Source organism: Antechinus flavipes, chromosome 4 (assembly GCF_016432865.1).
Source record: "Antechinus flavipes isolate AdamAnt ecotype Samford, QLD, Australia chromosome 4, AdamAnt_v2, whole genome shotgun sequence".
NCBI lineage: Eukaryota > Metazoa > Chordata > Mammalia > Dasyuromorphia > Dasyuridae > Antechinus > Antechinus flavipes.
This window is the reverse complement of record NC_067401.1, coordinates 180,246,408-180,261,688: the sequence shown is the minus strand read 5'-3', so window position 1 is coordinate 180,261,688 and position 15,281 is coordinate 180,246,408. Positions and strand designations below refer to the sequence as shown.

Genomic DNA, 15,281 nt, shown 5'->3' with positions numbered 1-15,281 from the left:
GTTTCATAATTATTTGTGGTAGGGAGCTTGAGTAGCATTCCTGTAAATAAAGGAAGATTTAGAATACACTAACACAATATAAAGACCCACCTTGATTAGTTAAAACTAATAAAGTGAGAATCTTCCCCTAAAAGAATGATAGTAAGGTTTGAGTTACAACTCTTTTAAAATTTTATTTATTATTATTATTATAGCTTTTTATTTAAAAAACCTACATGGATAATTTTTCAACATTGACTCTTGTAAAACCTTCTGTTCCACATTTTCCCCTTTTTACCTCTACCTCCTCCCCTAGATGGCAGGTAGTCCAATACATGTTACATATGTTGAAGTATATGTTAAATCCAATATATATATACATATTTATATAATTAACTTGCTGCACAAGAAAAATTGAATCTAGAAAGAAAGAAAAACCTGAGAAGGAAAACAAAAATTCAAGCAAACAATAACAGAAATAATGAAAATGCTATATTGTGGTCCACACTCATTTTCCTTAGTTCTCTCTCTGGATGTAGCTGACTTTCTTCATTACTGAACAATTGGAATTGGTTTGAATCATCCCATTGTTGGAGAGCCACATCCATCAGAATTGATCATCATATAGTCTTGTTGTTGCCATGTATAATGATCTCCTGGTTCTGCTCATTTCACTTAGTATCAATTCATATAAATCTCTCCATTTATATGGAAATCATCCTGTTGGTCATTTCTTATAGAACAATAATATTCCATAACATTTATATACCAAAATTTATTCAGCCATTCTCCAATTGATGAGCATCCATTCAGTTTCCAGTTTCTAGCCACTACAAAAAGGGTTTCTACAAACATTTTTGCACATGTGGGTTCCTTTCCCTTCTTTAAGATCTCTTTGGGATATAAGCCCAGTAGTAATACCGCTGGATCAAAGTTTGATAACTTTTTGAGCATAGTTCCAAATTGCTCTCCAGAATGATTGAAATCATTCACAATTCCACCAACAATGACCCAGTTTTCCTACATCCCCTCTAACATTCATCATTATCTTTTCCTGTCATCTAAGCCAATCTGACAGGTATGTAGTGGTATCTCAGAGTAGTCTTAATTTGCATTTCTCTGATCAATAGTGATTTGGAGCACCTTTTCATGTGACTAGAAAGAGTTTCAATTTCTTCATCTGAAAATTGTTTGTTCATAAGCTTTGATCATTTATCAATTAGAGAATGGCTTGATTTCTTATAAATATGAGTCAATTATATATTTTGGAATTGAGGCCTTTATCAGAACCTTTGAATGTAAAAATATTTTCCCAATTTTTTGCTTCCCTCCTAATCTTCTCTGCACTAGTTTTGTTTGTACAAAAACTTTTTAAATTAATATAATCAACATTATCTATTTTGTGATCAATAATGATGTCTAGTTCTTTTTTGGTCACAAATTCCTTCTTCCTCCACAGATCTGAGAGGTCAATTATCCTATGTTCTTCTAATTTATTTATAATATCATTCTTTATGTCTAGATCATGAACCCATTTTAATTTTATCTTGGTGTACAGTGTTAAGTGTGGATCAATGCCTAATTTCTGCCATGCTAATTTCTAATATTCTCAGCAGTTTTTGTCAACTAGTTAATTCTTATCCCAAAAGCTGGGACCTTTGAGTTTGTCAAATATTAAATTGCTATAGTTATAGACTATTTTGTCCTGTAAATCTATTCCACTGATCGTCTAGTCTATTTTTTAGCCAATAACAAATGGTTTTGATTACCACTGCTTTATAACATAGTTTTAAATCTGATACAACTAGGCTACCTTCATTTCATTTTTTTTCATTAGTTCCTTTGAAATTCTTGACCTTTTGTTCTTCCAGATTAATTTTGTTATTTTTTCTAGGTAAGTAAAATAGTTTCTTGGGAGTTTGATTTGTATAGCATTAAATAAGTAGATTAGTTTAGGTAGTATTGTGATCTTTGCTATATTTGCTTGACCTATCCAAGAGCACTTAATATTTTTCCAGTTGTTTAGATCTGACTTTATTTGTGTAGAAAATGTTTTGAAGTTTTGCCCATATAGTTCCTGACTTTCCCTTGGTGGATAGATTTCCAAATATTTTATTCTAGCGACAGTTATTTTAAATGGAATTTCTCTTTGTATCTCTTGCTGTTGGGTTTTGTTAGTGAACTATAAAAATGCTGAGAATTTATGTGGATTTATTTCGTATCCTGAAACTTTGCAAAAATTGTGGATTCTTATAGTTTTTTAGTTGATTCTCTGGGGTTCTCTAAGTATATCATCATATCATCTGCAAAGAGTGATAATTTGGTTTCCTCATTGCCTACTCTAATTCCTTTAATCTCTTTTTCATCTCTTATCACCAAAGTTAGCATTTCTAATTGTATGAATAGTAATGGTGATAGTCGACAATCTTGTTTCATTCCTGATCTTTTTGGAAATGGTTCCAGTTTATCCCCATTACATATGATGCTTACTGATGATTTTAAATAGGTGCTACTGACTATTTTAAGGAAGAGTCCATTTATTGCTATGCTCTCTAGTGTTTTTAATAGGAATGGGTGTTGAATTTTATCAAATGCTTTTTCTGCATCTATTAAGATGATCATATGGTTTTTGTTAATTTGGTTATTGACATGGTCAGTTATGCTAATAGTTTTCCTAATATTGAACCAGCCCTACATTCCTGGTATAAATCCTACTTATAATCCTGGGGGTGATTTTCTGTAATCCTTTTGCTAATATTTTATTTAAGATTTTTGCTTCAATATTCATTAGGGAGTTTGGTCTATAAATTTCTTTCTTTTTTTTGTCCTACCAATTTAGGTATCAGTACCATGTCTCTGTCATAAAAGGAATTTGGTAGGACTCCTTTATTCCCTATTTTTTCACATGGTTTATATAGTATTGGAATTAATTCTTTAAATGTTGGGTAGAATTCACATGTAAATCCATCTGGTCCTGGGGATTTTTTCTTAGGGAGCTGATTCATAGCTTGTTCTATTTCTTTTTCTAAAATGGAACTATGTAAGCAATTTACTTCCTCCTCTGTTAATCTGGGCAATCTATATTTTTGTAGATATTCCTCCATTTCACTTAGGTTATCAAATTTATTGGCATAAAGTTGGGCAAAGTAAGTCCTTATTATTGCTCTGATTTCCTCTTCGTTAGTGGAAAGTTCTCCCTTTTCATTTTTAAGACTTAACAATTTCCTCTTTCCTTTTTCTAATCAAATTTACCAAAGATTTATCTATTTTGTCATAAAACCAACTCTTAGTTTTATTTATTAATTCAATACTTTTGTTTTTTTTAATTTTTGATTTTATTAATCTCTCCTTTTATTTTTAGAATTTCAAGTTTAGTGTTTGATTGAGGGTTTTTAATTTGCTCTTTTTCTAGCTTCTTTAGTTTTAAGCCCAATTCATTGATCTTCTCTTTCTCTATTTTATGCAAGTAAGCCTCTAGAGATATAAAATTTCCCCTTTTTACTACTTTGGCTACATCCCACAAATTTTAGTATATTGTCTCATTATTGTCATTCTCCTGGATGAAATTATTAATTATGTCTATGATGTGCTACTTCATTCATTCATTCTTTAGGATGAGATTATTTAGTTTCCAATTACTTTTTGGTCTATTTTCCCCTGGCTTTGTATTGAATATAATTTTCATTGTATCGTGATCTGAAAAAAATGCATTTACTATTTCTGCCTTTCTGCATTTGATTTTGAGGTCCATTTTTGGATAGGTTGCATGAACTACCGAGAACACGTATTCCTTTCTGTCTCTATTCAATTTTCTCCAAAGATCTATCATACTTAACTTTTCTAGTATTCTATTTACCTCTTTAACTTCTTTCTTATTTATTTTGTGGTTTGATTTATTTAGTTCTGAAAGTGCAAGGTTAAGATCTTGTGTATTGTCCAGACTAGCTTTCTGGAAGATCTCTCGATGATCTTTGATCTTAGGTGGAGGAATGATGAAGGCAGGAGAGCCACCATGAGCATGGTCAAAGATGGAGTTGAGAGTCTTCTTTATTTCAAGACTCCACAGCCCTTAAATATCTTAGTACGATCAAATCACTACAGCACACTGAGCATGTGCCAACTGTAGAACCATTACACACACGCAAGTGCTAACTAGAGTGTAAAGCCTTTGTTGCATTTTGGACATGGGACCTTGGGTCTTGTCCTCCCACCCTGTTTTTTCACTCTATCTTTATGCCAACATTGAACTTTCAAATGCCCTACTTTATCGTATTGAAAGCATTGACAAGTCTCTTTGGAAGTCCCTTGCCAAAAGGGACCCTGTCTTCCCATGTTTGGATCTTAGGAAGTCTGCATCATAGCCTGACTATAAAAGGTATTTGTGCCCACTGTGGCACAGTGTCTTATGATCTCCTCTAAAGGAGCATCCTTGTATAGTCCTAGTATAATTATACAATCCTCATTAGCATTTTCTCTAGCAAGTTGTCTTATCATAATTTCTGTTGTTACATTTTCACCAATAGGTCATATGATAGCTGTCTGCAGACGTCCCACGAAATCAGCAAAGGTTTTATTTGGACCTTGTGCTATTTTTATGAATGCTTCCCCTTTATCTTGTCTTCCTGGGAGGGTGCCCCATGCTTTCATAGCAATAGAAGCAATTTGCTCATATGCTACTGTAGAGTATTTAATCTGTGCTAAAGTATCTGCATAAGGACCTAAACCTTCTAGTTGATCAAAGGTGACTGGTATATTAACTTGTCTTCTACAGATGTCACTATACTGAGAAAGCCACAGAAAATTTTCTTCCGGTTCTAAATATATATTTGCTATAGATTTCCAATCACTAAGGGATTAAAATTTCATATGCCAAATTCTCTAATATCATCTTAACATAAGACTATGTAGACCCATAAAGAATGCAAGCCTTTTTCAGATCTTTGATAATTTCCAGATTAAAAGGAGTCTAATCTTTTTACATTCTTGACTTGACTTGAAGAGTCAAACTCTTCAATCATAGGGTATGCTTCTATTCTCAAATCACATGTTTCCTGTCCTTCCTCTTTAGCTTTAACTAATGCCTTTTGTAACGTTGTCATAGGGGATGAACAGAACTGCTATAATGGGTGGTGCTGATGGTGTCACTGCCCCTCTCACTCCTCCTCCTCTCTCCACACAAGAAGGTGAAATTGAGGGAGGAGGGTCGAAGATGGGGAATGCCCTAAGGGTGCCTGCATATGTAGGTGGAAGAGAAACTGAGCTGTGAAAGTGAGATGTACCACACTCTTTAAGCTTATCAGCATGGTATTTAAGGTACTTAACTTGGCCTAACAGGCTATGCCCTCTAGCTATGTTATGAGTACCATGCCCTTCCTACTTTTTCTTCTCACACTTTCTTTCTTGTCTGGCTGTCCACATTAAATTTTTTCCTTGTTTTAGAACTTGTAGATTTTTTTTAAGCCAATTGTATTATATTGTACATAAGGAATGTTTCCTCAGGAATTGAGTCAGGACCCATATCTTCATAATATTCAATTAGTTGCTCTCCCACTATTTCCCACGTCTCTGGCTCTAATTTTTCTTCCTTAGAGAGCCAAGAAGATGTTCATTCTAATATATTTAAGAGCCCAGTTATCTGCCTCTGAGTTACCAACAAACCTTGCAGTGGGGGAGACTCTTTTTTTAGTATTTGCCCCATTTCAGCTGAAAAATGAAAGTGATTAGTTTAGCTCTTATAGAATCTTCCAGCTTGCCTATTTTTATATTTATCTTATTCCAGATCACAGGGACTTCTCCACTGAATTCGGCTGATCGTGTCAGTCAAGTTGATTTGTGCCCTGCTTTGCAAGGCCCTGTGTTTCTAGGGCCCCACATTTAGGTGCCAAAATGTAGTGTGCTTTGTAGAGCCCCCAAATTGGGATGACAAAATGTACCATTACTTTCTAGAGCCCCCACACTAGGGTGATTAAAATATACCGTCTAGACTAGCTCTGGACTAGCTCTCTGGAGGACCTGGAGACCAGCCTGAGTCCTTGGTCTTAGTGGAGGAGTGATGAAGGCAAGAGACTCATGAGGATAGTCAAAGATGGAGACTGGGTCTTTTTTATTTCAAGTCCTCTCAGCCCTTAAATACCTTAGTCCGATTACTTCACTACAGCACACTGAGCATGTGGCAGCTGTAGAACCATTACACCACCATATCACACTGTGCAAGTGCTAAGTAAAGTGATTACATCATTACATCACACTGAGTATACGTGAACTAGAGAACCATTATCTCACCAATCACACCAAGTAAGTGCTTAACTGTAGGCACTCTGCTGTCCTTGTTTCAAGTATAACTTTCCCAGAGTTCTCCCACTATCTGAGATCCTCTACATTCTCAGTATTACTATTATAGTTTTGCTATCTATTTCTTCTTGCAACTCTCTTAACTTCTCCATTAGGAATTTTCATGCTATACCACTTGGTGCATATATATTTAGTATTGCTATTGCTATATTATCTATGGTACCCTTTAGCAAGATATAGTTTCTTTCCTTATCTCTTTTAAGTTGATCAATTTTTGCTTTTGCTTAATCTGAAATCAAAATGGCTACCTCTACTTTTTTTTTACTTCACCTGAAGCATAATAGATTCTGCTCCAGCCTTTTACCTTTACTTTGTATGTATTACTCTGCTTAAAAAGTGTTTTTTGTAAATAACATATTGTAGGATTGTGGTTTTTAATCCAGTCTGTTGTCCACTTCCACTTTATGGAGAGTTCACCCCATTCACATTTATGGTTAAAGCTACTAATTCTGTATTTCCTGCCATCTTTTCATCCCCAGATTATACTTTTCTCTTTCCTTTTCCCTTTACCCTCCTCCCCAATATTTAATTTATGAGCAATACTTGCCTCCAACACCCCTCCCCCTTTCTTATACTTTTCCCCTACCATTTCTGTATTCCCTTCTATTTAGTCTACTCCTTCCCTTTTCACCTTTCCCCTCCCACTTTTCAATAAGGTGAAGTTTCTCTGTAAACCAAATATGTCTAATATTTTCTCTTTGAGCCAAATCTGATGAGAGAAAGATTCATACTATGTTCATCCCCCTCCCTTCTTTCCCTTAAATATAATAGGTTTCCTTTGCCTCTTCGCGAGATGTGATTTCCTTCTTTTTACCTCCACTTTTCTCTTTTTCTGGTACAATCCCCTTCCCATCTCTAGTTCTTTTTTATATTACAACAGTAAAATCAAATTATACATTCATTCTCTATATACACTCATAACAGAAATATGGTTCTCAAGAGTTCTTTTTACATTTTTGTGCTTCTCTTGAATCTTATATTTTGAAGTCAAAATTTTTGTTTAGCTCTGGTCTTTTTATCATAAATAAATGGAATTCTACCTGTTTCATTGAATGGCCATCTTCTTCCCTGGAAGAAAATGCTCTGTTTATCAGGATAGTTTATTCTTGGCTGCATTCTAAGTTCCTTTGCCTTTCGGAATATCAGATTTCAGGCCCTTTGATAATTTAATATGGAAGCTGCTAGATATTGAATAATCCTCATTGTGACTCCTTGGTATTTGAATTTTTTTTTTTCTGGCTGCTTGTAATAATTTTTCCTTGGTCTGATAGTTCTGAAATTTAGCCACAATATTCCTTGGAATTTTAATTTTGGGGTCTCTTTCAGGAGGTGTTCGGTGAATTTTTTCAATAGCTATTTTATCTTCTGATTCTATGATATTTGGGCAGTTTTCTTTGATGATTTCCTGAAAAATAATGTCTAGGCTCTTTTTTTCATCATGGTTTTCAGGGAATCCAATAATCCTTAGATTATCTCTCCTAGATCTATTTTTCAGGTCAGTTGTTTTCCCAAATAGGGAAACTTCTTTTTTGTATTTGTCCAGTTGAGTTTTTAAATGAGTTGTTTTCTTCTATGGAATTTTTTTTCCATTTTACATACTTTTTTTAAAGGAATTATTTTCTTTTTCCATTTTACAAATTCTGTTTTCCAACCTTTTCTAATTCATAAACTCTGTTTTCCTGGGAGTTCTTTACCTTTTCTATTTCACATATTCTGTTTTTTAAGGACTTGTTTTCTTTTTCCACTCTATCAAACATATCTTTTAATGAGTTATATGTCTTTTCCAAACCCTCTTGCAAAGTTTTCCTTTCCTTTCCCAATTTTTCTTTTAGCTCTCTTTTAAGATCCTTTTTTATTTCTTGTAAAAGAGCTTTGTGTGGTGGGGACCAGGTTATACCACCCTTTGGGGTTTCATCTGGAGACAATCTGCTTTTAGTCTCCTAAGGGTTTGAAAACTGTTCTTCTCTTTCACCATAGAAGCTATCTATAATTAGAGTTTGCTTTGCTTTTTTACTCATTAAAAAAAAAAAGTTGGGATCTGCTTTTAGGGCAAGGAAGGCTTTCAAAGCTTCCTCTATAGGCACTAGGAAGTGGCAGTGACTATGCACTGGGATTATACTGAGTCACTCCCGTGCTGGATGGATGTGGCCAGGTCCTGTGAGACTGGTGCTTTGGGGTTCACTCTTTACCTTTTGTGTTTGTGTTGAATGTTTTATAACTTCTCTGCTGATCTACTGATTTGCAACTAGGGCAGAGTAGCCAACATTGTGGAAGAGTACTCCTCATAGATTCTCTGAAGCATGGAGTCTGCATTGCCCTGTGGAATCTACACTGCCCCGTGGTGACTGCATCCCGCTGCAGGTCTGCACAGTGTACACTGGCCTCTGTGCTCTGCCTTCCTGCCTGTGCTTGGCTACCTCCCTCGACCAACCAAAATAGACCTTTTTTTGCAATCTTCGAAATTATCCTCTGCTGGTAATTTGCTGCACTCCCAATATTCGTGGATTCTGCCAGTCCAGCACTATTTCAAAGGCTGAATTTCATAGTTAGTGTGAGGGTAGTAGGAGAGCTATGACAGAAATATGTGTCCTCTCTACTGTTTTGGCTCCACCCTGAGTTACAACTCTTAAATTCTGATTTCTTTCCAAAATAAAGAAGGGATTGCTTGCCATATGAATGTAACTGAACTTTTTTTTTTTTTTATTGTCAGCACCTGCTTTTTTTTGGATAAGTGGTTCGAGGGATTGACAGTGGCTTCATTTTAGAATTCTCTTTATTTCTCTATGTTTTTCAAGGTTTGGTGAGATAAAGAAAGAAGACACAATGAGTGATGGTGCAACCAGGTCAGATGGTTATCTGGAGCATATCTTTAAATATGCAGCCAAAGAACTGTTTGATATGAACATCAAGGAAATTACTTACAAAGCACTGAAGTAAGTTTGGGTATACTTGGAGTTCCCCAAAGTAATATTTCCACAGAACTTGTGGTAATAACTAACTGGGAGAATAAAAACTGCTGTTTTTGAAAGACTACTGATATTAGAATGTGAAGCCCTCAGTTACCCCAAAGTCAGATTATTTTTTAGTATGAAATCACAGTCTAAAGACCTATTTCTTGTACTTTTTATAATATGTCACAAAGTTATCATTTGAGATTTTTTTTCTCTGACAAAAACCATAAAATGAATTTGCAAAACCACTGTTATATACAAGAAGCTATTTTCCTCTAAAAACTCTGGTAAAGGATCCAGTGTTCATCTGTTTAGCATGTTGCCAATTTGGCCATGTTTTGGTAAAAAAAAAAAAATTCCTAATAAACCACTCCATAAAAACCAATACTAGCCTACTGGTATTAAATTACTACTCTTATATTTTATAGCTATTATACCATCTCATTTTAAAAGTGTTGTAGCCCTTTCCATTGGTATCTTATCCCTCCACTACATTAAACCCTTGAGAGTAGACACTGTGGCTCCCTTAGCCTAGAAGCAACTCATTCTTAGTTTTAGCCTGCTGCAGAATGTGTGATTTCTATACTACATATATTCATTTGTTGTATGTCAGCAAACTCAGGTCAGTGACTAATTATAATTGTGCAAATATGTCCCATCCCATGTAAATTTCTTGTTATGTGGCTCACTCTGAGGGTAAAAATTGGGAAATCTAATGTCTCCAAATCTATTCTATTTATAGAAACAAAGACTTCCAGGAGATCACTCTGGAAAAAAATGGGGAAATAATGCTACGATTTGCTGCTGCTTATGGCTTTCGAAATATCCAGAACATGGTCCTGAAACTTAAAAAGGGCAAGTTCCCATATCACTTTGTAGAAGTCCTGGCCTGTCCTGGAGGTAAGAATAAAATAAAAATAGAATTAAGCTTCTAGCTACATCTACAATGTGGCTAGTTCATTTGCCTAGGACATTCCCTTATGTTAAAACTTCAGCCTGTGAAGTTAACTATAAAATAAGAAATAGTCTCAATTTCACAGTAGCTTGGTCATTTTTAAAAATAATTTTTATTTTATTTATTGTTCTATTGTATCCCTTCCCCTGCCTTCTCCAAAGAGCCATCTCTTGTAACAAAGAATTTAAAAAGAATCGAAAGAAAAATTTGGGGATCAAACTTGGACATTATCAATCCACAGCATTCAGTTTTGATTGTTTTGATGTTCTTTCCATTTATATTTCAGTAGTCCCTGTACATTGCTTTCTTGCTTCTACTTCACTTTGTATGAGCTCATAGAAGTCGTTCCATGCTTCTTTATATTCATGTTCATCATTTTTACAGCTTTATATTACATTAATGTATAATAGTTTTTAATTGATGAGGTCTGCATCTCTAGTTCTTTGCCACCATAAAAAGTGCTACTTATAGATATTTTTATATATGAAGGCTCCATAAAAATTAATCTCGTTTCCTTATATTTGATAAAACAACATCTTTTGGTTGACAGGACTAATATATCAGAATATTTTGCATTATACCAAGGGCTTTCAATCCTGGGTCTGAGAATTTTTTTCAAAAACATATTCTGATAATCATATTTTAATATAGTTGATTTCTTTTGTAATCTTAAATAGTTTGTTTTATGCATTTTAAAATATTTTGTGAAGAGGTCCATAGGCTTCACAAGCTGGCCAAACATGTCCATGACACAAAAATCACTGAGTACCTCCTCTATAGGGTAAATGTTCTCAAGGAACAGAATAGCTACCTAACCTGGTGCCACATCTTGACAGTTTAATCAGTTATTAACACTGGTAGAAAGAGGAAGGAGGAATGGCTTTTTCTACATTTTGAATGGTCCCAAAAAGTATTGGTGTTTCCCAGTAGAGAACAGTTCCTGCATTCAGCCTGGTGGCACTTGACTGATTGATGGACCTCTCATCTCACTGTACTATGGGTGGTATTCCTAAGCCTCTGAAGATGGCAGCTTCTCCATCTAAACCTTTTTATTCTATGTAATTAATTCTTGCCTGTGTCTTCCCACAAATTCTTAAAAGAGGATTTATTCAACATGCTAAAAGCCTTATGTTTCTTTTAATGTTAGATTAGATACCACTTTAACACTGAGGCTTATTGTCTGTTTTTCCTTGCTTTTATTTTATGAAGTCAGTTTTGTCTTTGATGCAAAATTGTAGTGGTCAGTACATTATAAGTTAGTTTGCAATCACCATGTACTTTTTTCCATTATGTTTTACAACCTTTGTTTTATATAGATTATTTTGATATTTAACTTTGGAATTTATCATTTGGAAAATGGATCAAATTTGCCCTACTTAAAGTCGAAGAGTAGAGCAGGAAGTTAGGAGATAGATATTTAGGATTCCTGCTAATTAAGTTGATTATTCCTAACAATAATTGCCTCAAAGTAAAAAGGGTTGCCTCAGGAAATTATAAGTTCCAAATCACTCATAGTCTTCTCAAACAGGCAGGAGGAAATTATTTGCTAAAAAATGTTGTAGAAGGGATTCCTACTTCAGAAAAGGGTTAAATAATCCTAAGACCTCATAAGAAAATGGGATTCCATGAAGCCGAATATCAATTTTGCCCTGCCTAGCAAGCTGTCCTTTTAAGCTAAAACAGTTTATTTTTTAAAATATGTTTTTACCTGACTTGTGTGTGTATGTGTATGTGTGTCTGTGTGCACGTGTATGTGTGGGCTTGTGTGGACTTGTGTTCTAAAGGATGCTTAAATGGCAAAGGTCAAACTCAGACTGAAGATGGAAAACCAGACAAGGCACTGCTGAGGCGAATGGAAGAAGTATATGCTGAGATCCCTGTACAACTTCCAGAAACTAACACACATGTGCAGAAACTATACCAAGAGTGGCTAGATGGTACAGACTCTCCAAAGGTCTTGGAAGCCCTGCACACCACTTATAGCTCTGCTGAACCCCCCACAGACAACATGGATATCAAGTGGTGACAGCAAAGTTGGTAAAAGGACTTAATAGGACTTGTATAAATGACCCTGGAAACATTCTATGCAATCAGAAACACTTTCTTTGTACTTTAATTATGAAGAAGCTGGGGTGTTTTTTCCTCTTAAATTCTGATGTTGTTTTGGTTTTTTCCTGAAAAGTATATAGTCTCTTAGGTTTCCTATTTTCTTATTCAATTAGGTTGGTGCTGTACTCATAATTTGTATTTGAACAGGACCTTTTGTCAAGGAAGAATGATTTCTCTGAATTTAAAAAATATTCTTTGTTCTAAGAATTATTTTAAAGATCCAATTTAAGGACAGTAAGTGATGTTTCCCATAGCCAAGACCAAAATTTAAAAAAAAATTAAGTTGAAGTTTTATTACACATTAAAGAGAAATGATTGAAAAAAACTTCATGTAATCCCCTGCAAAATGTATCCAGGAACCCAAAGATGATTGTCTAATTGAATGTCAAGAATAAAAGGAGTGGTTTACTATCAAGTGGAATGGATTTTCAGATCCAAACATGCATCATAAACAAACCATTTCAGGGCCAGGAATTGGGGGGAAGAGGCAAGAGAAGGAACAGGATGTAAATACAGGGATCCAAAACCTCTCTGAAGAATTAAGGGTCAGAGGGAATAAAGAGGTAGAGGACCTATCAAGAGGATCTATAGGAATGAGGACAAAAGCTCAGGGTCCAGGGTAGAGGGGATGGGATACTATGGGGCTTGTAAAGTCATTGTATACACTGTAGACAGCTTTAGTAGAAGGCATCATTGATCAGACAGAAAAGGAAGAGGGATAACTGAGCAAAGAACCCATGGTTAAAAAAATGTTCTAAGTGTGGTGAACAGTAGGGGAAGGAATAAGGACATTAGGTTTGGAGGGGTTTCAACTCCTAGGTCCTAGGCATTGAGCATATATAACATAGAGCAGGAACATGAGGCCCACAGAGAAGGCAGCAAAGCCATCCAGGCTGGGATAGAATCCAAGAGATTGGGGCTTTCTCTACTACCACATTTTCAACCTCTATTGTGGTACATAGTCCCTGTGTAGTTCCGAAGAGGAAGTCCAAGGAAAGGAACAAAGCCAATGAATAATTTCACCAAAATATTTAGCAGAATCAGCATTATGTTTGACTGTGATTGTGAAAAAGATGGAAAATGTAAACAACAATCCTATAAATTATGGAGAATCTCCCTGATTTCATTATAATCTTTGTGGTAGGAAGCAAATATCCCCAGGATTTCAAAAGAAGACAATGCAGGTGGAATTAGAATACTTTGAGGCTTAAGGCAGATGTTGATGATGTTTTAGCAAAGACCTGCTTCTCTACAGTACTTGGACAGTACTTTGTCATCAGAATTGGACCTATAAAAATAACTAACAGTTTCTGCTTAGAAATTTTTTTCCAATTTTACAAGCCTACCCAAAGAAATGCCTATCAAAACCTAAATCATTCTAGGAAGCAATTGTTGGAAATGGAAAACTGCATTGTTCTGGAAATAAGGAAATGGTCCTAATTCTGACTGCCCTAACTAGCCTTGTGGCCATGAGCAAATCTTTATCACCTCAGTTTTGTTATCCATAAGATGATCAAATCAAATTGGTGGATCTCAAAAATCCTTTTTAATTTCAATATTTCTGATCCCTTTTCACAGACCTATCTTTTTTAGTCCCATTTTTACTTTCTCTCTTCTCCATTGCTTTGTTGGCAGCTTTCAAATCAAAAGTGTTTTTGTCTCCTGCAAAGGAAATTAATTTATCTACTCATGCTCCATAAACCACTTGTATAACATAGTCTTACTTCCATGTAACTACAACCTAGTATAATTAGATTAAATGTTAGATTACCAGTTTGTTTTATGCACTTGTATTTCTTCATAGAAACAATAGAAAATAGATGATTATGTATATTGTGACAAATAATATATTTTGGACCTATTTTATGCATGGTTTTTGTTTTACCCTACTTTTTTATCTGAAAGCATCTCTCTGAGTAATAAGGGCATAATAAGGGAGAATTGTGGAAAACTATTTGAATTTAGGTACAGTTCTTCCCAGCAGAAGTTGGAACCTGGAACCAGATTCAATAAAGAAATCAAACTATTATTAAGTATCTCCTTTTTGCCAATCACTTTACTAAGATCTGTGGATACAAAGAAAAAGAAAAGCAAAATCACATGTATACTATTACTTCACCATCTTTTAAGTCCACATGTCCAAATGACCTCTCTCCAGGGTGCTTTCACCAAGCTGTCTCCTAGAAACAAGATGAAAAGGACTAGCAGACAAAGAATTCATTAAGTCTCTTCTCAACAGACCTGGAACATCAAGATTTGGCACTGGGTACACATGATAACAACTTTACATGTTCCTAATGCTGTTGTTTTTAAATTGATATCAAGGAAGCTATTTTTAATAATTAATGTCAGTGAATGAAATTAAAACTGACTTAGAATAGAATAAATACACAATAGCTAACACATACCCGATTTCCTACTCCACATGGAGGTGCTTGAGGTCAAGGCAACTTGTGACCCAATGGGTTGAGGAACTCTCTATTTTAGTCTTTTGAGGGCTATGTAATGATATTTGCCACACACCTTATTGGTAATCCTATCTTTATATGTTCCTTTGCTTCTGTATTAATAGCAGAACTCTTAAGTACAAAGGAGGAAGTGAAAATAGAGCTCATACACACACATACACACGTAATTTATTTTTATTCTTTTGGTTAGAATTCAAATTCTAAATGGAATTTAGTGGTCCTATATCTTATAATGTGTTTTTGGTTTTAGTTTTTGGTTTTGGTTTTGGCATCTTATTTCATCACCTAGTCCAGGGTATGATCTCATAAATACCTACAACTTTGTAATGCCTTAGAATTACATATCCTTTCATATTCACTGTTTTAGTTCAGACAGCAAGGTGGCACAATGAACAGGGCATCCTGCTTGGAATCAGGAAGACTCCTCTTCATGAGTTGAAATCTGGCCTCAAATACTTATTAGCTGTG

At 35.0% G+C, this 15,281-nt stretch overlaps 1 protein-coding gene across 2 annotated transcripts in view; it reads left to right on the top strand.

Moving 5' to 3' along the window:
• Positions 1–14,374, top strand: part of NARF (nuclear prelamin A recognition factor) — a 65,390-nt gene extending 51,016 nt beyond the window's left edge. For both annotated transcript variants that reach the window (XM_051995643.1, XM_051995642.1), the window contains 3 exons: positions 9,126–9,263; positions 10,024–10,181; positions 12,021–14,374. In XM_051995643.1, coding sequence (XP_051851603.1) covers positions 9,126–9,263; positions 10,024–10,181; positions 12,021–12,262 — 538 coding nt within the window. In that variant the 3' untranslated portion in view covers positions 12,263–14,374. The remainder of the gene's footprint in view (positions 1–9,125; positions 9,264–10,023; positions 10,182–12,020) is intronic.
• Positions 14,375–15,281: the final 907 nt, after the last annotated feature.